Source organism: Amphibalanus amphitrite, unplaced genomic scaffold (genome assembly GCF_019059575.1).
Source record: "Amphibalanus amphitrite isolate SeventyFive unplaced genomic scaffold, NRLGWU_Aamphi_draft 000026F_arrow, whole genome shotgun sequence".
NCBI lineage: Eukaryota > Metazoa > Arthropoda > Thecostraca > Balanomorpha > Balanidae > Amphibalanus > Amphibalanus amphitrite.
Window position 1 is genome coordinate 16,523 of NW_024881522.1, and position 25,584 is coordinate 42,106.

General features: G+C 50.6%; 2 protein-coding genes across 4 annotated transcripts in view; one reads left to right on the forward strand and one right to left on the reverse strand.

Annotated features, from left to right (window-relative positions):
• Positions 1 to 9,197: 9,197 nt before the first annotated feature.
• LOC122363889 (rhotekin-like) overlaps positions 9,198 to 25,584 on the reverse strand; it is a 73,066-nt gene continuing 56,679 nt past the window's right edge. For all 3 annotated transcript variants that reach the window (XM_043333714.1, XM_043333705.1, XM_043333698.1), the window contains exons 7-9: positions 23,493 to 23,612; positions 10,586 to 10,740; positions 9,198 to 10,120 (exon numbers count right to left, since the gene is read on the reverse strand). In XM_043333714.1, the coding sequence (XP_043189649.1) occupies positions 9,883 to 10,120; positions 10,586 to 10,740; positions 23,493 to 23,612 (513 nt within the window). In that variant the 3' untranslated portion in view covers positions 9,198 to 9,882. The remainder of the gene's footprint in view (positions 10,121 to 10,585; positions 10,741 to 23,492; positions 23,613 to 25,584) is intronic.
• Positions 15,544 to 24,236, forward strand: LOC122363883 (synaptotagmin-1-like). Its single transcript, XM_043333685.1, has 2 exons — positions 15,544 to 17,343; positions 21,229 to 24,236. The coding sequence occupies exons 1-2, from the start codon at positions 17,237 to 17,239 to the stop codon at positions 22,574 to 22,576; spliced, it is 1,455 nt and encodes a 484-aa protein (XP_043189620.1). The 5' UTR covers positions 15,544 to 17,236; the 3' UTR covers positions 22,577 to 24,236.

A 25,584-nucleotide genomic window follows, 5' to 3' on the forward strand; every position in this document is an offset into this window, starting at 1 on the left:
GGCATGCTGACCGTATAGCCTCGGTAGTCTGACGCCCGACCAACGCTGACGTCTGGAGCGGCATATCCTCTTACCCGTAATCCGCGACCTCTCCATGGGTCATTACTTCAGCTCCCACCGCAGCGCTGCATAGCAAAGCTGGCCGGTGGCCGCGACTGTCCGTGTCGACTGGATAAGGGGCGTGGGTGGGCGGGTCGAGCCTCTGGCCACCTCAGAACAGTCGGATGGTGGTCAGCCATCTGCGGGTGACGGATGACCGCACCCCTCGCCCAATCTCCACCGAGGCGTGGGGTGTGGCTGTAGATAGATCTCCGCGCTCGGCGGGGCGCCGGTCAGCGGTCGAACCACAGCGCCGGTCAGAACACAACTATCGAGCGCCACCAGAGTGAAGACGCAGCCGTGGCTGTGGTTTTGAGTGATCTGTATTGCAATGTGGCTAACGGAAAATGACCTGAGTATAAATGCAAAATCCAACAGCCAACTGCAATCTGCATGGTTTCTGCGTGGGCGATTCAAAACTGTTTATTCTCAGAGCTAAGAGAAAACAAATTGATTCGGTATCAGCTGCACCTCGCCGTCAGTCGGCCAGCTCCGTTGAAATGCTGTGCTTCGTAAATTCACGCGTAGGTAGGCCACCCGCTATACAGGTGTGTAATGCGGCACAGCCTACCTCCCCCATTCTACGCCGTAAATCCAACACTCCGAGAATGCGCTTTGATGAACGGCTGGATGAAAACATCAGTGGCTCAGCAGAACACTCCGCTGCCTTATTGCGCGGTAGTTTTTTTTTTTCTTGCAATATATAGTTGTTTTAATCATCAAAGTGATTGAAGATTTTAAATGCCTGAAGTATTGTGCATATGAAAGACGTTACATTGCGAGTAAAACGATTTCATATTACGTAACGACAAAACCAAATCAACTTGATAATACTCGTTGGAACGCAGTCTTCTACATCCCCTAAGTTCGTGCTTCACATAAAATTTAAAAAATGAGTTAATAGTGGTTTAATTACTTAACTGCTGTCATTTTTAGGAAATGCAGAAGTTCATTATTTACTTCAAGACAAGCGAATAATAAACGCATACACTTCAGCAACACCATCTAAGCCTATTTGAAGTGCACTTGCTTCCGCCAGAAAATACTCGGACAGTCCTACGACTGTTTAAAACTTGACTATCCCTAAGACGACGCAAGTCCCTAAAAATATAATGAAGAACGCGGACATGGTCAGCATCATGATACAACCGCCCTTGCATTACCCATAAGCACCAGGTGCGAACGTTCGAGCGAGCCGCATGCCAAGTGGCCAAACTGTCATCTCATACAATATGTGACAGTTTCGCTTTCCAGGGTCATCCAGCAGAAAAAAAAACTGTCATGAGTAGTTCATCGCTCACACATCATAAAGATCCAGTTCATCAATTGTGCTGGCGCTACCATTAGACAAACAATAAACAGGCCGGTGGACAGCCGGACTATAGCTCGGCCCCACCAAAAACACACAACCGGCGGCGTCCCCGTTCGGTCAGATAAGGTCAGGAAGCCGGCTCGCGCCGCTCGCGCTCGGCGGACAGCGAGATCGTTACGTCTGGAGTCATGTGTCGGCGAAGGCGACCTCTCACGCTCCGAGACAGTGTAGTCTCGGGGGAGCGGCGCTAAATTGGAACTGGCCGACCACCCTGTGACGTGTCGGTGGCCAGCGGCCGCCCGCGGGGATCAGCGACACCGCCAAAGGCGCCATTGGAAGAGGTGTTCATAGTTGGACGTGACCCGAATTAAAGTTAAAGCGGTGTCATGAGGGTAGTGGGGAAACCTCGTTATGTTTTATGAGCTAGAGTTTTTCAACAAAGAAAGTGCACAAAAAAAAAAAACACAATGAAATGAAGAGAAAGAAATGATGAGTATTAGCATAAAATCGAAGTAGGTGCCTACATATTGCAAATCATGATGCAACTAAAAAATAACTACAATTTACCAAAGTTAATGTGATAAAAAACTATTTAGCACATTTCATACAGTTTTGATAACCACGGCGTCGCTACGCTTTTCATCAATAAATGTCACACAAGCTCGTGCACACATTGTGCTGAAGAATGCCTCTAAAATATTCGCGTTGCCAACTCCTACTAGGTCCCTACTGACGAGATTTTATCACTTTGTAATAATTCATGCCTACATCTCCAAACTTTACGACACAGGACACGCGACGTCCCGCCCCCGAGTGTAAGTTGTCCCGTATGCGTGTCACAGCAACACCGCGCCAAGGCGGCCATTCCTACCATTCCGGAGGTCGTCGAAGGTGTCAGCTCATCACTCGTTTCCAATAGCTGTCGCAGCCAAATCGGATCGGCACAGTTTATGTGGAAAGTTTCCACGCGGCACGCCGATGCCCTGCGCACGACTAATTGAGGTCATAAATAATTCCAATAATGGAAGCGAGGCGATATTTTACCGTCAGAAGAATAATCTTATCCTTTCGGCATTCCTCACCATTTGTAAAGCTGCAGGATATGGAAGAAACGCCTCTTCCTTCAGTGATTGTCAATGACAAGTTGTGTTGTGTCTTGTATCGCCCGTCTTGTGTCTCGTATTAGGTATTTAATTTACCTAGGTATTCCTTTTTTGTTCTTTCTGGCTTCTGTATTATAAAAAATGACCTCACATATGAAATACGACCAATGACCATTGAGTTCTACTTTCGCAATATTGATAGCAATTTGCTGAATTATACATACCTACAAAATATGAAATTGGGGTATGTATAATTCAGTATAATTGCCTTTTGCTCATCAGCATCGCCATCATCATCATTATCATGCATTTTACAACACTCCATGGGGTGGCTGTTCCGGTTACAGTTAAACCAAACACACACAAACACACACAGGCTATGGTAATGACCGCGAACCATATTTTGATGCACGTACTGACTGATCCGTTTCCATATATGTATCTATGATTACGAGCGAGCGAGCGCAGCGAGCGAAGCGAAGTCTTTTCAATATAACGGAAAAATCTCAGTATGAGCGGCCCGGCCCGGCCCGGCCCGGCCTGTAACGCTTTTGAGAGGCTTATATCTCAGCAACCGCTGGACCGAATGGCCTGCGGTCTTTTTTGCTGGGTAGCCCCATCCCTTCTACCCCGTAATTGACTACTTTTGATACATCTCAGTGACCGCCGTGGCACGTGCCACGTGAAAAGTCAAGGGTGTTCAAGCAGTTTTGCAAAAGTAATGATTTTGAGAGGCCCATATCTCAGCAGCGGCTTGAGAGATTGTCTTGCGGTCATTTTTATAGGGTAGCTGCATCCCTTCTACCAAAGGTCGGATACTCTTCATCTATGTGAGTGACCCCCACTGCACGTGCAAAATACAACAATAAGAGGTGCCAAATTTGTTCCCATTTCAGTAACTCGGTAATTACTCGGGCGATTTCGCTGAAACTTGGCATACAGGTAGGCACCCACCAGGCAATGCATTCCCATGTGTTGCGGTTAGGGTGCTACTGCACGTGCGCACGTGCAGGGGCGTTTCCAGATCTCGAGAACGGCTGGGCCGATTGCGCTCAAATTTGGTACACGGTTGGGGACCGGTTAGTAGGGTGCCGTGCAAAAGTCATTTTGGACCCCGTTTGCACGTGCGCACGTGCAGGATGCCGCTTCCAGATCTCAGGAACGGCTGGGCCGATTGCGTTCAAATTTGGTACACCGCTAGCGACCGGTTAGAAGGGTGCTTTGCACAAGCCCGTTGGAAGTACCCTCTCGCCCTTCTGCACGTGCAGGGCTCACTATCTCGCTCGCTCGTTCTTCGCCCAAAAGGCGTTTTACTGGTTAATACTCCGGGGTGACAGGAAAGCACCCGTGGTACCCCCAGTAGTACTGGGGACGTTGATGCCAAATGGATATTGACTTTTCTAGCCATGACATTGACCTACTAACCAATCAACATTCTAGAAAAAATGTCGTAATGTAGAAAATGCCGTTTAACCCAAAGTTGGGCTAATGGCGGACCCTACCACCCGTTGGGGGGGGGACGTTTCCCCCCCCCCCCCATGATCTCGGAAAGCATCGACCGATTTTGAAAATTCAAACGGCGTTCGATAGCACCACCAGGGTATTATCTTGTGACCAAGATTCGTTGACCTAGCTGCAATCGATGACGTCACAGGTCAGGTCAAAGGTCGCATTTTTCACCGATTACGGGCCTTCTAAGGAATGCGTTATAACATCAAATAAAAGGCATGTTATCGAAAATCATCGATGCAGCATTGTTCGCCTAATGCATATGCTGCTTAGTAGAGCACTTCACGGATAGGCTTTTTAGGATCCGGCCCGGCCCATATCCGGCAAGTCATATCCAGATCCGCCCATTATCCGCCTTTCTTTGAATATCAGAATCCGGCCCACCCATGGCCCGTATTGCAGCCAAACTTCCAAAAAATATCCGTAATAATCCGTTTCACCAATAACTGGTTTCACCCAAAACTGGACTAACAAATTCAATATAAGGGACCAGACAGCCATACATCTCACAGACCATCATGGTTCCAAAAACCATGCTTATAAACCTAAAACCACATGAAAATCACCACATTGGTAAACTAGGTATCATCCTGCCGCTTAACACATTAGGTTAATTTTTAACTTCAATGTTGAATGTTAAAATTTTGATCCGTTTTGATCCGGGTTCAACCTTCAATTCCCAAATCCGGCCCGCCCATATCCGTTCTTTTTTAACAAATTTAGAATCCAATCCTATCCGGTCCGCGGATTTATCCGTGGATAACGGATTTATCCGGCCCATGAAGTGCTCTACTGCTTAGGAGGTCACTGATGCAAGGTCAGGTCACAGAGGTCAGGTGACAAAGGGTCACAATATGGACCCAACTTTACTAGGGTCGTGTGATGCATGTTTTATCAGGCCAATTTTACATTTCAAATTCAATGGTTGGGTTAGACGACCATTAGAGCCAGTTTGGGTTCCGTTCTGGTGGAGGTCAGGTCGAGGTCAGGTCAAAAAAGGGCATATTTCAAAGTTGATATGCTTGCATAAAAAGGGTGTCTACTGTCTATTCGATGCAGCTCATCACGGAAATCCTATGGTGGTCTTCGTTTTACTCTGCGGGGTCTATAACGGCTAAAAATTGAGTTTGTAAATTTTGCATCGCAAATTTTGGGTAGTTTTTTTCGCCATAGCCTTGACAAAAAAAAATGGAGCTATTGAGCTCAAAATTGGCAAGCTAATACCACACCAATAGTTCTATAACATATAGGTGTTCCAGTGTTTCGAAGTTTTGAAAATTGTTGGTATTTTGGGGTATTATATACAAAGTTTTTTTTAGTTTTTGGGGTTTAAATCCCAAATTTTTAAAAATCCGAGACAGCAATTTTGTAGCCCTGTCAATTCTACACCTTTTCGTTTTCAAATTTTCTTTCTCCAAAACTGTAGGCGTGATAGCTCTTCTCGCAAGACCTTTTTTGGATAAAAAAATGGCAGAATATGACGTCACTCTGACGTCATTTACGGCCAGCCTATTATGGCCTCTGGGTAAAAGTTTGGTCACAAGGTGCAAAATTGATACATGGAAACGTCCTGAAAGCTTTGTGGTGATATCTGCTGTACTTAGGGAGATATCGACTGAAAAGGAGAGGGGGGGTGTTTCTCCCCCCCCCCCCCCCACGCAACACGGGGCGCGGGTTAATTCGCTCGTTACCGTTTAAGGCTTTTTTCTGTTTTAACGAAACGTCTGTTGGGTCTCAGAAAGCGGCGAGAAGCATATGAAATGCAGACAGTAATGTCATGAAAATTTGAGCTGAGCAAATGAGAGTTCAAGGCTTGTAGCACTTGACATTTCCTACTTTGCGTCAGACTGTCACCATCAAAAAGAGTAAGCTGTCATGATTTTAATTACTGACGCCTGCTGGTGCCGCCTTTAATACCATAAATGGCCCCCTGAGCCATTGATATTCAGCGAAGGGCCACACCGTGTCGAGTAATGTGTCTGGCCTGTCAAACGCCATCAAACACCAGACAAGTCGCCTCTTAAGCAATTGAAACTGTCCCAGTACAGCCGTGGACTCCTGACCCTATCGGCGCGGGCAGACTCGGGCGGGCCACACCCATGGGTTTCTACATAGCGCAATCAGGCTGAACTCCTACCACTCTGTGCCACTAGAGGCCCAACAAAAAAGCCGGCAACAGCGTCTAGTGGCAGGCATGCCTGAATGGCAATAAGATGCGTCAGCCTGCCCGTTATGGGTCACTATAACCAAGTCGAACCGTTCCTCGCATTTTTCTGAAACTGGGAAGAGCATGTTTGGGACTAACCCCGCGTTCGATGTCTCTCGGACGACGAAGATTCTACGTCGTTCGGCCAATCACGTTCAAGGTCAGCGGGGGCTCGGCTGTGGTTATGGAACGTGATTGGCCGGACGGCGTAGCCAATCTTCGTCGTCCGAGAGATATCTAACGAGGGGGTAGGTCGATCAGCTTTCCTTACGCCCTCCCTTAGTGCCTAAACACCTTTACGTCCATGGCCATAACTCTACCATTCACCCGAAATTTTTTGCTCCTTTGTCCTTTTTCCTCACCATTAACATTTTTTTGGTCACACTGCCACTTGCTTTCCCCTTGCTACGACGAATCACCGTCGCGCAATATTTACTCAGGCTTCTTACCACTCTGAAAACACCAGCTTTTTATGCGCCAATACAACTGCGAGCTGGAGATATTGACAATCGCCCCACATAATCACTTTTTTACCCATAGACTCTGAAAAACGGCTCTCTGTGACAGACGTTCTCTGTTATGAGACGAGGTTTCCTGCTCTCTAAGGCGTGGCTATTCTTCTCGCCTGCCGGAATTCCTTCATGAGGACGGGCGTTCTGTACCGACCGAAAGGCCTTCCTGCCATCTCGGCCCAGCGGGTCGTGAGGGGGAGAGGGGACCTACAGACCTCACTGCCATCTCGGCCCAGCGGGTCTTGGGAGGGGAAGGGGGCGCCGACAGGCCTTCCTGCCATCCCGGCCCATGGATCATGTCATGACAGGGCGAGGAGTAGCAAAGGGAGGAGCGCCCGCCCGACAGGCTTTCCTGCCACCCCGTTCCGTCGGGTTGTGAGAGAAAAGGAGGGTAGGCATTAGGCAGCCTACAGGCTTTCCTGACATCCCAGCCCACGGGTGGGGGGGATGACAGCCTTCTTTGCCATCTCAGCCCTCAGCGGGTTATGGGAAGGAAGGATCGTCTGACGGCCTACATTCTACACTACAGCCCCTCCATACCGACCCACGAGTCGTGTGTGTGTGTGGGGGGGGGGGGAGGAGACATTCAGACGTCGGACCCACCCGTCCCACAGCCTTCCTTGCCTTCCCGGCCTCGCATTTTGCGATGGACGCTCACCCGTCAGGCAATCATTCCTGCCATACCGACCCGCGAGTCGTGGGAAGCCCCAGATGTTCTCACTACCTTCTGTCATCGCTTATTATGAACGGGACAGCCCCACCACCGCAGCCGGCGGCCGAGAGGCGACCTTGACCTCGTCCGCGGCACAGATTGACCCTCAGACAAAGGTCAGTGCCGTAGCGCCATCGGTTAGCCGGCTCGACAACAGGCGCTGTCCATTAGAGGCAGCCGGCCAATGGAGTCGGTGTGGCATGGATTCAGGAAAATCCATGGCTATTTCGGTGGTCCAGCGGCCACTATCCTTTTACAATCGCATGAAGCTAATGAGGGCATTTCCTTATTGCGATTCAGATCAGTGATCATGGCATCGCATTTACATTTAGCGTGTAAAACAATATACTGAGACTGAAGAGATCTACAGCTTTAGGTACTCTGCGTAGCTTTTAATAACCAACCCAATCAACCCAATCATCCCTATTTTCATTAAAATAACATTTCTACCACCGGCCGCTCATATACAATACCCATTACCCATGCCCACGTCCACACCTACCGCCTACCAGTCGTAACCGGCCGACCAGTCCACGGCACATCCGATCCGAGCCTTCGGTGTCCCCTCCGGTATCCAATTACGCCCAGCGGCCGCCCACCACGGGCGTATGCAATTCAATCAGCCAACTCGGCCGGCGTAGAGCCTAGAGGTATACGGACGACGGCGGCGGCGGGGCGGAGAAGGGGTGTCTGCGAGGTGTTGGCAGACGGAGGGAGGGATCCGGAACAGTGACCACGAGCGACATGATAAAGGCGAAGTACATACTGTAGTGGAGAGAAGAATACCTGTAGAGTGTAGAATCACTTAGTGACGGGAGCGGGAGCTCGAGCCTTGGAGGCAGGATTAGGGGTGATAGAAACCGATGCGTCGATTCATTTTGCGATCAATTGCTCCCGGTGCAGTGGTTTAATGGATACAATATCAACGTTCTGCCTAGCATGAGGCATATTGGGCGGACGAATATGCTTGGGATGGCACATCATCATCCATCAGTCATGGATTGATAAATTATCCAAACAGGTTGAAGGTAGAAGATACCAGCAGGATATAACATCCCTAATGAAAACATACATAAGGGTGGTTTCAGCACCTACTTCATCAAATATCTACACGTCAGAATATCCATCCCTCGCCATTCAGTTGATTTCAACAGCGGTAGCTCCGTGCGAATATTCACTCCTTTCCATTCAGTTCATTTCAGCAGCGGTAGGTTCAACCGATCCAACATCAGTCCCGACAGCTCCAAACGAAACGCCGAACATGTTTTTTCACCAGCTCGAGTGTGGGTAGCGCCGGAGCTCAGCCGGTTTTGATAGCTCGAGTTATCCGTGTGGGCGCCAGCCGCCGACCGAGAGAGCTCTCCCAGCCGCGGCACGGGGCAGCTCGAGTGTTTTTCTCGCTGTTTGAGGACGAAGTGGCACCGCCGTCCACCGGACCAGTAATTAGAGGGTTTAATCGGGCGCCTCAGCGTGACAGTAGTGGCCTGTGTGTGGCACCAGGGCAGATAAAAACGGGGGTGATGGGGTGATGGGGCGGAGGAGGGTAAACGACTCGCCTGATTGGCGTCAAATGATATCACTGGATTTTTGGGCACTAACCAGATGACGAAGGATGCAGTAGTTCTGAGCATCGCTGCCCGTCAGAGGACAGCCTTCAACATGTTGAGTACGCACAGAGTCACAAGAAACTTGCACGTCGTCTTACCCACCCCATCGACAGTTATATGCCTCCAAACATGTGTCGTATAGAAACAACCTTTATTGCTTACTAGACACGCGCTGTGCGGAGATAGACTGGCCGCCGGCGACCAGGCACTATCCTGACCGCCCCGCTCGCCACACGCGGCACAATTGACGCATACAACACATGTCCCGGACAGAGCGCCGCACAATGCGCCTATATACAGACAGGACCCGCCAAGGGACATTGGACGGGAACTGCGCCACACGAGTCTGTGCCCAGCGCCGCCGTCTCAAATGCCGAACTGAGGTTGTTAGAATTGATCAAGTAACAACGGTGTCGTGGTTCAATAGGACTTTCTAAAACGCGCGATCACTAAAACAGACACTTTCACACATGATCCCTCGGTGTTCATAAAAAGTAACAGCTCGTAAATTGGCTGAAAGTTTCATAATCGAAAAAGGACAGAATTCACAGAAGGGCATCTTTAACGATGCATAGAAATAGAGCTTCGGTAAATATAATTTCAAAATCACTACAAAGAACATCACTTTCATGATTGTCGCCAACACATGACTGCTAAATATCCCAGCAAATCGCACATCTCATCCCAAATAGAGCTCCACCGGCCACGAGGAACCTCAGGAGCCCCGCATATGAACATTGAACAGACCTCGAGTCTGCCTAACGAACACATTCTCTCACCGCAGCGACGAGCGGCGACACTCCTGCCATCTAGCGAGCTCGCTCACGAGTTCAGCTTCCTCCTGCTGCGGAGAGAGCCCCAGCGAATGAACGAGCCGATGCCTGAGGTGCTCTGAGCGCGCTGCCGAGGCGGCGGTGGCGGCGGCAGCTCAGGCGAGGAGCAGTCGTCCTTCAGCGAGATGTGCTCGTAGAGTGATCGCAGACGGGGCCGGGTGTTCATTGACGAGAGTCGCGCGGACGGTGTGAGCATGGTCATGGACTGTTCACCGGCCCGCCGCCATCTGCAGGGGTCGGAGGGAGAGGGGTCAGACGTGTCACAGAGAGCAGCGAGAGCGGGGAAAGAGAGGGAGAGAAGGATGCATTGAGAAGAAAGAAAGAAAAAGTCTGGCAGACTTTCGATACATCGGCTGAAACTCAGCGATAGATGAAAGAAACGAAAGACGCACAAGTGCTGCCTGAGCCTACAAGCTGCGTTCGTGATTTGCCTATCAACGTTTTCTGCATAAACTGGGGAAACTGTCTTATAAAGTACGGAGCAAGTTTCATCTAAAGCGTGAAATATTTATCTATATAGTTATGAAGCTGTTAAGTTTAGCATTAGCTTACAGCTAAGCTCATCAAAGCACGCCTAAGCTCACTACCGCCGGGCTCAAGCAGCTCCTCTACAAATAGCCCCCCCCCCATTGCCGCCCTCTACAGGTGACGCCTCGATCGCCACCCAGCGCCCCGATCACCCATTCACTCACAGTCGGCTGCCGGTGACGGAGGCCTCCATGGCCTTCAGCCAGACATCGGCGTCCCTCTCTGTGGGCAGCCGCAGCAGCAGCTCGGGACGGTCGCCCCGGTCGGGCCGCACGGTGATCTCCAGCGGTCGCTCCGGGCTGGTCACGATCTCAGTGTCCTGTGGCAGAAAGAGAGGGGGTCAGCTGGGATCACCGGCGAGACGGAGGGTTAACCGCGGGTTAGCTGAGAGCCGGGTGGCACAGAGGGGTACACTCATGGGTACTTGACTGGCTATGCGGCATGGAGATGTAGTCAGGGGTCAGCAAGGACCGCTAGTGAAGCAAAGAGGGGTACCAAGGGGTCTGAAGACAGGTGACGAGGCACAAACATCTGGGCCAGAAAGTCGGATAATCAGCGGATCGACTCTCCGCCAACCTCACCCTTTTTATGAAAGAAACTGTAGGTATATTAGCTGGTATGGTACCATCAATGGTGCTCAGGATCACCGAGCAAAAGTAGCAGCAATGCTGCTCTGGATAGCGACATTCGAGAGGCCCTTACTATGTGGACGACCTATCGTTTAACAGAGCCTCTTGAGATGTGTGTAGTGCATGGTAGCAGCAAACTTGCCTCACACCACTGCAAGAACACAAGTGACACACAAAACCGTGCTCGTTTTGGAAGCCGAAATGTGGGTTCCAGGGGCCCGTCAGGGGGCAGATCCGGGCCGTGCCGCCTCTATCACCGAACGGTAGCCTCATCCGATCAATAGCACGAGTAAACATCTGCCGCGGCAGGGCGGGCGCCGGTTTTTACATCGCGCCGGTCGGCCCGCTGTTGGCTGGCGAGGACCTGTGGGGCTGACAGGTCACCCGTCCGACGGGGCCGGGGGGGGCTAAACCGATCTCTGGTTGGAAAGGAGAGCTAAAGGAGGATGAAGAGATCTCGGATTGGAAGGTAGAAGTGGAATGTAAATACATAGAGGGAGGAATAGAGAAGAGTGACAGACATGGTCCGTGAAAATCTGCTATGATATGAGAAACGTACCGATCTGGACCGAGTTGCTGGCATGGCTGACTAATGGCGGCGTCGTACTTTTTGCATTTTTGACGACCAAAGATTGAGGTCGAACGAGCGCACCTCATCGCACTGCATATTTAAGAACTCGAAGAGCATTTACAAATACTGCAGCACGAGCCAGCCCAAAATGCGCGCATCTCCGTCATTAAAATGATAACACTTGATAATACAAAACACCGCGAGACGTTCTCCTCAAATCGGCGACCAAAGTCAGCCCTCTCGCGTGAGTCAGGTCCCTTTCCAACGATCGGTCACCGCCGCAACCGGCAGCACGGTCCCGAGTCACAACTTTCGGTCAACTTCCCCGACCGGCGCCGTTTGAACGAACGCCCGACCGCCAGCTGATACATGCTTTCCTGTCTAGCTTCCGATCAGAAATGTATCATACGGCGCAGTTGAGGACTTTGCGCTAGTTTCACCGAAGTTTTTCTTTCCATCAAATGTCACAGACTGGCAGAGTTAAAATGTCGAAGCGGGGACTGGTAATGTTGTCGCAGTTTGCCAGGCAACGTGAATTAGGATAGAGAGCGCCACGCCTTTTGTGCAGCATGTGTTGCCAAGGCAGCTAACGCCAACAGTGACATAACTAACAGGATTATCGTCATACTTTGTTCAGCGCGCCACCTCGGAGGCAGGCTATTCAAGTCAAGCACCCAGGCGGGAAATGAAAAGCATCATGTCTGGGTATATCATAATTCGCAGGTACTCAATCCACCAAAGCGCCTGGAAATACGCTTCGCTTATACCAAGGGACACCATGGCCATTAACCATGGCATTTAACGGAGAAAATGACGTGACTTTACGGACTAACTTTAGCAAGTGACATTTCCTCCAAGCTCAGGCAGCGCTGCGTTAAATACCGCGCTAAACTGTGCCGTCATCAATCACTGCCGAACATTCAGCCCGCAGCACCCTCCACCTGGGGTTGGAGGGCGGGCCATGTCGTGATCGGCGCCACTAACCGAGCCAGCCGAGCACCGGCACCACTTAGCGCGCCGGTCGTCGGACGTCGGTGGGACCGCTGGCGGGCCCGTCGGTGGGTCGGCGGACGGGACGCTGTCGGCCGGTGGGACGGACGGAAGGGTGAGGTCCCGCAACTGGGACAGATGATGGGCGATGTTCCGCCGCTGGGACAGAGGATGGGTGAGGTCCCGCCGGTGGGTCGGACGGACGGGTGAGGTGCCAGTCGGTGGGTCCATGGGATGGGTTGCCTCGCTGGTGGAGCAGACGGAAGGGTGAGGTGACCTCCGCTGGACGGACCCCGATAGTCACAGCAACCATCACCAGTTCCTTGCGTCCGATACAGTCATAATTAAATGACAATTGTCAGCGATTATGGACAGTCCAAATCACTCAGCACCATAAAATGGCACGGCTACATGATTCAGTCAATCACTCACCGTCCCAGTCGTACCCAGTCACGTTTCGCGGCAGATTCAGTCACGATCGCGCGTGTTTCACCACCATCGTTCACGATCCGTGAGGGGCGGCTGGAACGCCCCCAGTGATGGGTTGACCGTTGCCCACGTCGGCTACAGGATCATTTGTTAGTGCCGTGTGCAGTGCGGAGAGCGTCCATCAAAGTGTTGGACGTGTGAAACAATGGCCGCGATTCACACTCGGGAGTGTGGCAATCCGTGGACATGGCAACAACGGGTGGTGTGAGGTGAATAGTTCGCTGACTACGGGGTCAGTGGGGACACCGGGCACGTGCAGCGGCGGAGAAAATATCGTCTGGCAAAGCCAAGGCAAAGACATTCATAATAATCTCTTCGGCAAGAAACAAGAGCACATTAGTTTCCATGCAATGTAAGCTCAACAGATGCTATGCAAAACTGAGCAACATTTGACAAGAACAAACGACAATGTGTTCCAATCCTTAGCGCCCCCTCAATTGAGGATAATGGGGACGCAGTTTGGAGTAACAACAGATATGGTATTCAAAGAGCAATTCAGTGGCTTTGGACTTAACCCGCGCGGGGCTGGGGGGGGGTAAATTTTACCCCCCCTCGCGAATTTTTGCGATATCTCAAAAACGGCGGCGCGCAGCGCCGCCAAACTTTCTGTACCTTTTCTTACATCAATTTGACACGTTCCCTGAAAATTTGAGCGAAATCCGTCGGAAAATTTTTGAGAAATTGACGTTTTAGTGACGTCATGTTCGCCATTTTCGCCTCAAAAACGGCAAAAGTTCAAACGCCGCTAACATCTTCATTTTTAAAGGAATCAAGACGTAACAAAAAAGGTTATACGTAATTTTCCTTTGTCTATCAAATGGCTATCTCGGTTTTTTGAAAATTTTGGATTTTGGCCTAAATTTTTTCAAAAAACTGACTTTTTTGGGAAAATCATTATAAAATCCAAAATTTTGAGTCTATCGAAAAAACCGGAATATATGTCAGAGAAGTGGTCTATGTGCACCTACATACCAAATTTTAGAAGAATCGGTTCAAAAATGTGGGAGTTCTTCAAAATTTTATGACGTCACGACACACAATTTTTTTGAAAAATGACTTTTTTGGAAGTTCTAGACCTCGTACGAAAACAAAAATAGCACCATTCGATTCGCCGTGAAAAACTGCATCAGATAGACACCTTTTTAGGCCTTAACAACCAACTTCAAAATTTGACCTCACTTGACCTGACCTTGACCTGACCTCGACCTGAACTTCATCCAGAGGTGGTCCATATCACTTATTGAGTGTGCCTATTGAATTCTATGAGTAAAATGACCCATAAAACATGTGTCGCACATGCCCTTTTCTATATTTTGTTTTTTGGTGACCTGACCTGACCTGACCTTGACCTTGACCTCTGAATGATATTGTATGCAACGAATATTGTCTTGGTAGCCTAAGAACACGTTTTGGGCGATCAGTCTCAGTCCATGACTCCATTCTTCGGCAACTACGGTGCAAGGCCGATACTATAGAAACTTGCAATTTGTACCCTTGACCTGACCTTGACCTTGACCTCAAACTTTAAATTAAGTACATGTTTTTAGTAGTTCGTGATGAGAGCTTTCGATTGGCGTTTGAATTTTCCAAATCGGACCATTAGTTCGGGAGATAACAGGGGGGGGTAAAATTTACCCCCCCCCCAGCCCCGCGCGTTCGGCTGGAGACCCCAGCCCCGCGCGGGTTAACTGAACGCTTTCAAACGTGACATACCTTCCTTCGATCGCCACCAATACCACTGATGCTCCTCTACCTCCACTGATCGACGAATGGTCTGACGCGTCATACATTCCGCCGACAGTCTGGAGGCGTCCTAAGGCCACGGTGCAATCCCATAATCACCGAGCAGTCCCCCGAAGTCGTGACATTACGACCAGCCCACCACAAATCTAGATCAGACCGGGGGCTGTCTAGCTGTCTCGATAATGGCTACTGCGGTCGGAGGGTAACCTCAGCGTGATTGAGACGGGGATTAGTCAGATTCACGGGCTAGGGGCACCGGGAACAGTACACACATATGCTGACCTGAAATCCCCGGAGATGATAATTAAACAGTAAAGATTGTTTGTTTGTTTATTAGCGCTTTAGGGCTTGGTAAGGATAAAGACAGTGAAGATAGGTGCGGACCTAGGCATGAATGGATGAAGAGTATCACACAGGTCATACCACTCATCGAAATCGTCACAAAATGAATGGATCATCGCACTGCAGATTGTATATTAGCCAGTTATAGCGACAGTCGTGCTGTGGATGATCAGAATCACTGGTAACTGTACCCGATCTGGCGGATAAGACACTAAGATCATTTTACGCTCAAATCCCTAAATGAGGAAACTCAGCCAGCGGCTCTGACCGTGGAGTAATGAGCATGGCTTCTGTGATCCCACCCATGATGAGATAACTGCGAGCGAGGAACGGCGGACGTCAATGGTTGATTGATGTCGGACGGAGCGGTGTGGTGATCCCACATCAGTGGTATCGTGATATATTTGCCCGCCACTCTCATATCGCTGATGTGACTGCGCAGTGACGAATGAGCTGCAACGCCCGGCTACAGAAAGGTCACCAGAGTACGGAGAGAATAGACACCGTTACCAAGCCACGGTGCAGTGGAATCTTACCACCTAGGATTAAATGAAAGCTTGATGAGTTGCATCTTAATTTCACAGAAACTGCAGCCTTTCATTATGATGATGAGCACGAGTTAAGATTCGGAGGAAACATTTCGTCAACATAACACCGTTCTACGTTATTCTATCTTACAAAGGTTTCCTTTAAATAAAAAAATAAATGTTTTATCCGTAAAATACTTCGGTGATCCAGATCCTATCTGCAATGACGTTCAGAATAGCTCAGCTGTTTCGTCAAAGGGCAGCGCTGCATGGAGGTCACCCAAGCAATGAAGGTATGCGATCAATTTGGTGGCCGGCCGGCGGCGCGCGGCCGGTCAAATTGAGCCTCCGTTGAGAGCGGCACCATCCCGCTCAGCTCATCAGACGAAATCGCCACGCCACCCCCACCCCGCCCACATAGGCAGGCATCACAATACCGGTGGGGAGACACGGTGCGCATTTACGCGAACCCGTGGAACGTGGAACGGTGGCAAGGTGGGTGGAAAAGGTGGATGTGGATTGGGAGAGTGGAGGTGAAGCAGTTTGAAAAAGATCAGCAGCACGATTATTGTGGGTGGATCGGTGGATGCGATGCAAAGAGGGGGTTAGGTAGCAGGTTCACTGGTCGAGACGAGAAAAGCGCAACATAAAAGAGGATCAACAGCTAATCGACACCAATGAGAGCAGATAAAGTGAAGAATGCAATATTACGGATCAATACGACCGAGAAAAAATAAAATTTCATCTACAACCACGGCAGGTGCACGTGTCAATACAAGCCTGAAGCCACGCTACCCTGAACCACCGTCTCACACCTGTGGCGGAATCATCGCATCCGTCACTCGTCCCCTACACCCCCTTTTCAGCAAAGCTCAGCATAAACCGACATTTCACACCTGTGCGAGAGAAAAAAAAGCTTCGGGCACCAGGTCCCGACCTTGTCAGCCGAGATCACCTGGGGCACGGTGATGTCACCCTCAGCACTGCCTCCCACTGCCGTGACCACATGTGCAAACCGATCGATAAGGCACGAGCGCCGATGGGTCGCCCGGCCCCGCGGCGGTGGCGGCGGCGGCGGCGGCGGCGGCGCGCGGCAGAACAGTATATCAGTAGCGGCGGCGGCGGCGGCGGTGGCGGCGGCAGAGAGCGCCAGCAAACCGTGGCTGCGTGCAACACGCGGTGACGCTGAGCTTGGGCCAAACCGTGATTTGAGACACCTTCGGTGATGAGTGCGAATCGTGAAAGTGACCGGTGATCAAGTGTTTGGTGCTTGAGGACGTGCAAGCGATGTAGATAGTACCCGAGATAATTTCTAAAGACGGTGCAAGAACAATTTCAGGTCTCATCTCACAACATCTCTAAACGCCAAAAAAATAGTTGAATCAAGTTCATTCTCAGATATCATGAGATTAGTTTTCATAACAACATGTTATTAGAATGACGGACGATTAATTCGCCGAAAGCTCGTCGAACTGCCGTTCAAAGTTGTCAACAGGCGGCCCTATCCGTTAAGTCGTCGGCGTCATGGCGTTCTGCTCGCAACTGTGTCAGAAACTCAGCGAGTGGTGTCGGCCTGTCGATCCGGACGAGAAAAATGAGACAACGCGCCTCAGGGTCAAATGCCAAAACAGGTGAGAAGAACATGCGATTGCTGTGGCAGGTGTGCGTTGGGGGGGGGGATGGTGAGGGGGTCACCCGTGCAATTACTTTATGGGCGGAAAAGGTCGTGATTTATGGACATTGCGTTACAACTCAAGTTCGCTACTCATACCACCATCCGTCTCGAGAGTGACTGTGATGTGGTAAAAAGTTTGAAAAAGGGTTATAAAATGTCACCTGGCATTCTTCCGCGTTACTTTTTCGGTATCACTGTACAATCAATGATCATTTATTATTAGCAAACAATCACATTATCATCAAGCAGACTTTCGCTGCAACCCATGTAGATACCACAGACTGAAGTCCTCTAATGAATATTACAAGAGTTAGATAGATCGAGCGCGGCATTCTAGAGCACACAACAACTCGAGCCGTATAATTTCTTAGGCGCACACAATAGGCACATTTCAGTCTTTCTAGTGCATTTCTACTTTTCGAAATCAGGGAAAGATTTTAGAGCATTTTAAGCCCTATAATTCAACATAGCACATAACTCATTTACATTATTTTCAAACTTTAGTATCGATGTAATGACTGAAATTATCAATAAAGTCAGTGGTATCGATAGAATTAGCCGTTAAAATCCACGATCAAATATCGTGACTATAAACGGTCAGCAATTTTTCATCTAAAAACAAATTTTTAACAAAATATGAGGAAAACAAGCTGGAGCAAGGTATTGCAAAACAAACTTCCACCCATTGCTGTCCAAGGCCAGGGACCCGTTCCGTTCAGTTTATTTACGGACATGGAGGCGGCCCTGATCCCACACTGCCGTCAGGACGCTATCTGCCGCCCTCCATACGACCGCCACCTTTACCTTTGAGCTGGGCCGATAAGGACAGTGTTGGCACTGATCCTGTCCTATCGAGCTGCATTCCACCAGGGACGCAGCGGGCGAGAGATTCACACAAATGGCCAAATTTCAGAGACTGGGTAACGTTTAAAATTTGCACCTCGAAAACAATAACAGGAGTTTATCTACCTAGCCCTGGTAAAAAACTGACTGAAAAACGTTGCATATCCGGGAACTCAGGCTTGTTTTTCAATAGAAAAACATAATTCTAACGATAAGTGTTTTTAACTATTGAGCACAAACCTTTGGTTATTTTGATAATTTAAACTTAAACCGATGCATATTGCATAGGTGCTTATACAATTCCAAAACAAGTTTTGTGCTATAAATAAATTCGACTTAAACAGCGGCAGTGCTCCGGTAAGCGAAATAAAATCAGGACAAATGCATGGCGTTATACGCAATTGTACATTCTCCAAGCAAAATAAAGAAACAAACGGAAATCCTCCATGCTTTTGCTTTTAATCAGAAAGGTTTTGCACTTCAAAAGTAATACTTTGTATGGCGAATGCCTACCATCGAAACAGTGCTGGTAATATATAGAAAAACTATTTTAGAAGTATTTAATCGGGCAACGTAAATCCGATCAGCTTATCACGCTCCTGAGATCCTAACTTCAAGCCGACACTACAACGCTGGGGCAGCCTGACAGTTCAGCATGGTAAGGATACCACCAGAGACGCTTTGTTTGAGCAATATGCTTGCGCAACAAGGGCGGCCCACAAACATTCAGCAGCGCAATCTGCTTAAAGGTGATCTACCGCCAGCCGCAGTTTCAATTACTGTCTATCACCGGTGCAAGGTTCGTTTGTTTTTGCCCACCAACCACATCATAAAGTCATAAAAGACTCAGACGCCAACACCGGCTTTTCCACACGCTTAGGTAGATGTCACATGACGCAGCAGTGAACGATGTGAACCTTATATCGGGTCGGGTCAATCTCTGAATCAGGATAGGTATCACAGCTTTTTCCGTCCTCGGTGTGACGCGTCCCCCGTCCGCCTGTGTCGCTCTCCAATCCCATCTCCCGTCCTCTCCATCTTAGTCCTTCTCTGGCCGTCAGCGTGTCGGCATAATACCATCCCCCGCTGTCTCATCCATCGCATCTCCATCTTCCTCTCTTCGCACACCTCTTCTCCTCTCCTTTCCTGTTCCAATTAGCGGCTATGTACGCCGCCACCTGCCACCCGGGTCCCAGCCACCCGGGCGCATCGACCAGCCTGGGCCAATCAAGCAGCGGTGCGTTCCCACCCTTCATTTACCCGCTGGAAAGACCAAACACCCACGACTCTTCTGATGAAGGTGACACCGAGGCAACACGGGTGACAGCCGACAGGTGCTCTCTTTGGCGATAATGGACGCGGGAAAGGGGATGGCCGTTTTTTTTTAAGTCAAGAAAGGATATCGTGGGAAAAGGACGTGGTCGAGGAACATGATGTGAAAAAACATGAAAAAAATCTCCATAATTTAAAGTTGCTTCAAGAAAAGGCAATAATAATTCCTACAACGAGCATAATTCCCAAGTCTTCCCACGCATCCCAAAGCTCCTTTCCCTCATAACCGGCATCCAGTCGCACTTCAAAAAGACAATCATCACGCACCACTATAGAGGACGGACTGACTAGCGCAGGGGTTAGGGTTCCGAGGAGACTCCTCGTGCCGCTGCCGCCCACAGCCACCTGTGGGTCGTGACCACCACACTGTGCTGCCAACACCTGGCAGCAATGTGTCAATCTGGTCTCGATCGATACAGCCGAGCCGCGAGCTGTGCACTGCCGACAGCCAGGGGGCGGCACCCCGCGGACGGGGGGAGGGGGGGGGGGGGGCACCAGCGTGTAATGCGGACGGAACACTGCCGACAGCCGGGGGGGGGGGGGGGGGGCGGCACCCCGGACACCGCGGAGCTGCCGACAGCCGGGGGCGGCACCCGCGCGGGACGGACCATGGCCGGCACCGCAGCCGAACACGTAAAAAGAAAAACACTGAGCCATTAATGAAAACGTTTCATTTTCATGAAAAACGATTCATGTTATCGCAAATGATGCCAGTACCTTCATATAAATTTTCCAAACGGAAGACAACTGTTGATTCAGATTTAAACAAGATTACCTACAAAATATGCCCATCAGTCATGGTTTACCTAACGTTCCTCATAAATGCAATGAGTAGAACGCGGCACCGCCCACGCCTGGTCCACTGAATGATCCTATCTCAAGATGCTCTAGCATCGATATCTCACTTCCGTCTCGTTAAGAGCATATAAACCTCAAGAGCGGTACGTACCCCGGCTCTTCAGATCAAATATCTTTTATGCACTATGCATGGTAAGCCCACGCAAACATCGTCCCGGCGGAAATTGACAGCCAGCTGCTGAATGAAATCAGATGCCCGCGTCTGAAAGGGTATTTTCAGTGGCGGCATTTTAAAATGCATTCCCGAGCCATCGGCGCCGACACGAATTAGGTCACCGGAACCTCCAGATTGGCGCTAAATTGCCAGTGAAGACCAATAGCGTGCCATCGGCTGCCAGTATGCTGCACTCGTTCGTGTCGATAGCTAAACCAATAGAACTGATATCCCTGGTCACATCAGCTAGGGAGCTTAGCTTATCCATGTTGGGAGGGACGTGCTTGGGTACTCCAGCGTTGAGATGCGGGTGTTGGGTGCGCAAGAGGGAACGTGGCGTTATCGCCAACCACACAGGCAGCTTGATAGGCAACTGTATTTCGAAACAGGGTGCTTCCTAACTAATCCAACACAGTGGCTAACTGGCTCTAGCATGTGTCTCCATCCACCCGCAACTCAAAATACGTTACATTTTAGGTACTGACAAATTATGACAAATTCTACTGACCAATCAAGACTCTTGACTATCCGCCATACCTTAAATGCGAATCTCCCATTGTCATTCACACATAAGAAGGAACTCGCATTTTCACACTCCAAACGTCTCACGCCAACACACCGAGGCCCGTTCTGACCCCCGCCGCCCGTTTTCAGGTACGTCTCGGACGAGGCGCTGCTGGACAGCTGCAGCGGCGCGGACGGAGTCAGTGGCGACTCCGAGCCGGACCTGACGCGGCTGACTCCGGGACTCGGAGTCGCGCCGGGACTCAGCGTGTCCGAGGCGCACCTGGACCGAGTGCAGCCGCCCCGCGAGCGACTCTACCGACCGGACCTGGACAGTGCGTCTCAGAACGGCGCTCAGGACTTCGGCTCCGTGCCGGACATCACAGTCACTGCCGTGCCAGAGGTGAAGAAAAAGGAGAGCAAGGGTATCAAGGCCAACAACCTTCGGCCCGATGTCATGCGACACGCACAGACCATCGCGGATATCTCGAAGTTCACGCTGCGTGACCTGAAGTCGCAGAACAGCGAAAGGAGAGGATTCGCGCGGGCCAGTCAGCACGGGTTCGATCGATCGCACTACGAGAGCGCGGGCTCGCTGACCCGAGACGCCGCTCCTCCGCCCGGTGCTGGGGTGGAGGACGCCAAACAGGCCAACGAGATCTACGGCAGCGTCACAATCGCCGCCAGCTTCAACCCGCACCTGAAACGGCTGCTGGTGCAACTGGAGTCGGTGCACAGCCTGCCGCCGCGCGGCCACCTCGCCTACGACGTCCTCACTGAGATCACCCTGCTCCCCGACTGCAAACCCGTCAAGAAGGCTCCCGTCGTCAGCGGCGACCTCAACCCGACCTACAACCTCGACTATGCACTGCCGCTGCGTGCCAAAGACCTCCGCTCCAAGACACTGCGGGTGACTGTGCGAGAGGCTTCTCGTCTGGGTCCGTACGAGGCAGTCGGCCACGCGCTTCTATCACTAGACGGAACAGTCGGAGAGACGCCTGAGCGTTTCGCTCTTCCTCTGACGCGCCGTGCCGAGCCGGATGACACCCTGGGTCGTCTGCTGGTCTCGCTCTCCTACCGAGCCGCCGACGATCGCCTCTCCGTGGTGGTGATGCAGGCGCGCGAGCTACGCGTCTCACCATCCGTCCACCGTCTTCCGCAGAAAACCTTCGAGAAGCATGCCAAATATGACACCTTTGTCAAGGCATCGCTCCGCTGCGCCGGAGAAAAGGTGAAGACCAAGCGATCACCAGTGCTGGCTGGCTCCAAGGAGCCATTCTACAACGCCAGTTTCGGGTTCGTGCTGCCGCAAGGGTTCGTCGACGACGCCAGTCTGGTGCTGAGTGTGGTGATGCGCGGCCCGGTGCGTACCGATTTGGTCATTGGCCGGGTGATCCTCGGCCCGTTCTTCAGCAGCGCCGGAGGTCAGCCCACCCAGTGGGGCCGCGCGCTCAGCACCAGTGATGTGGTGACACAGTGGCACAGGCTCTACCTCTGAGGTGTCAGTGGGCGCAGATAGGTGTCATGACGGAGTATAAGTGGCGATATAAGGCTTCCAGGGATGTCACTAGCGGTGACAGAGATAAGGTGTCCGGTGCCGTCTAAATGAACGATGGACAATGTATTGGTGATAGCTGTGAATGAGTGCTGTCCAAACTCACTAACTCCGGGTTTAACTCCTGGAGATACCCAACAGGACAATGTAACAGATGAGTGCAGGAATACTTTCCCAATCTATATCAACAACCCCAATCACGACTGCGCACAGTATGAAGCTAGAGACCCTACTACCGTCATTCTGTCAGATGGAACTCGGGAGATCTGCTGACGGAGCTCACTGCAGGGCTCCGCAATAACCACTCCAACTCCTGGTTCTCCTATCGAGCCGAATCGGCCACGGATACCAGAGCCCCCGCCTCGCTAATCCAGCGCCTGGCCACCTCCATGGCCCAACTATGCGCACCAACTCAGCACGATATCATCCGACAAGATCCAGACGAACAGCACCGACAATCCCCGTCAGGAACATGCCAAAACTGGCTCGAGGAGGCCTGCAGAGCACCCCATATCGAGGTCTGTAGCGGTCTGGTGGATAGATAGAATCGTCGTTTCTCCGAGAAGAGTTAATAACCTCCGCATATTCTGACGGCAGGCCTCCAGAGGCGGGCTATTATATGCCAGGGATGGCTATGTGAATCGCGGTAATGTAATAAGACCGAAACCAGACATCCGCCTTCCTGAGATGCCATGTTTCTACGAAGATGCTGTTACCCTTTCTAACTTCCAGCGTTACCTAGTCAGACTGTTGCAGCATTGGCCGATTGAGTATTACTGTACTAGTGTACTACCACGTCGATAAAGACGAGCGAACCTATCAGTCGTGGCCGAACGTTCCCCTTCTGTTTGTTTCTTACCTTGTCTACGGGCGCGGTGAAGATCGGTTCATCTTCGTTCTCCCTGGACTCCACCGAAGGATAGAGTCGCAGCTGATAGCCCCTGAGGGTGCCATGGGACTCGGACCAGTCGCCATCCCTCTGTGAAATGGGGAGGGGGCGGTCAGTACAGTACTGAACAGTTCGGCGCACTGATGTGAGTTGTGACTATTGGCATTGGTATGGGCTGATAAGAACGTCAGTGGAACTTATGTTCTTGTCCTTGGCTGATGTCTGGACGAGCGAATGCATACAGAACACACGCTTGTAAGGCCTAAATATTGTGAGTAATTCTGAATGTTATGTTGCCGAGTGCGCGTATGAGCGTTTGGGCTATTCTGTGACTGAGCGACGTGGCGTAAGTGTTCCTGTAATCTCGAATGGCCGCGCTCGATCACTGTTTTCTTGTTCTAAGCTGTTGATATGCATGTATAATGTATATAAACTCTATTCGTGGAAGGCAGTGTCGTATACGTATTGTTATGTGATGCTAATGGGTTTCAGCTACTGTTTTCATAGTATACGAATAACGTTTATAAACGTGGACATGTAACACAAACAGTGATCACTGAATTGTTGATTGATGTCTACCTTTTACGATAGATATGACTGATTTGGGTAGTCAAGTAACATGTTATTCCCGTCATACCTTGCATGTGCTTGTTATACTACGTTTAAAATGAAAATACATATAGCAAGACGCGCACTTCTCCTTTACTCAAATAAGCTTTACCCACCAAGACGTCCCCTTAACCAAAAATTAAGCCAGTTTCATATTGACAACTGACAAACGCTTTTATAAATTGCAGGTGCCTAACAGTGTCGTTTATCTCATCAACACACTCTCAACGTTGCCACATCACAAACCTCCCATCGCCATCCCTTCACATCAAGCTACAAGTTTAGTATCTCCTATCCTCTTCTGACCCCACCGCTCCCCCCCCCCCCCCCACACACACACCTTCCTACGCGCCGCTCGAGGAAAGCAGCCTCCTCCACTGCGAAGGAAGGTAGACGTCCTGACCGGCGCCCGACGCTAACAAATTGCTCGGCCGCACGAGCCAGCCGCGTGTGGTAATGGAGCCGCCATTACCAGCGCCACCCCCGCTGAGCGGGCCGATGGAACACAGGTGGGACACACACGCATTGCCACACCGGGTCCAGGGAGGCAGTGCGGACACGGTCTGGCCGCCGGACAGGGTCTGCTCGGTAGGGCAGTGTCTGACCGGTGTGACAGTGTCTGATGGGCCGGACAATGTTTAACTTGCCTAACAGAACTGCGTTTAGAAAACAAACCCCTCGGTGGGCCTTGCAGTGGGGTGTGCCGAAGCGACGCGTGCAAAAGACGGTAAAATTTGCAGGATATCGCGGCACTTGGTGGTTAGAAGCGGAATTTCTGTCTTACATTTGTACATTTTGACGCATTACCAGTGACGAATGATGCGTCACTATGGTATATGACGCAACGACACCGAATCGACAGACAACTAAATACTCAACAATGCCAGTTACAAGAGAAGGCAAATTTGACAGGTAGAAGAACAGTTATTATGTCACGAAGAGTAAAATGTTGACTGTCAATGCACGAGCTATTTCATTATATGGAGTGCATCAAATTACATTGAAACACTTTTCGTCTGTTTCGCATTAGCGACTCTTTTATATACCAGTGAGCATTGCGAAAAGGTACAATAAAATGGCACACCACATGGCCCTGTATTCAAATGACATTCCTTGCACGAACCTAATGCACAGCACGCTCCCTGACTTTCTCCATTAAAACGTAATGAAAGGCCGGCACTTTGCACCTCGTCCAGTCAAGAACATTCAACCGCCAACCACCGTACGGGTCGATGAAGTGCGAATGTAGCTAAGGCCGACGCGGCAACACCGTCCAATTCTACGAGCTGTCGCTCAGCTAGTCATAGCACGAGGCTCGTGAGGCACGGGGCGTCACCCTGGACAACCCGGGCCGTTCGGCCCCGTCCCGAACGGCCCACCGACTGCCCGACGCCGCCAAACTTGCCCGTCAACTTGGAACGCCGTGACGAGAATGAAATCATGCCAACTAGGC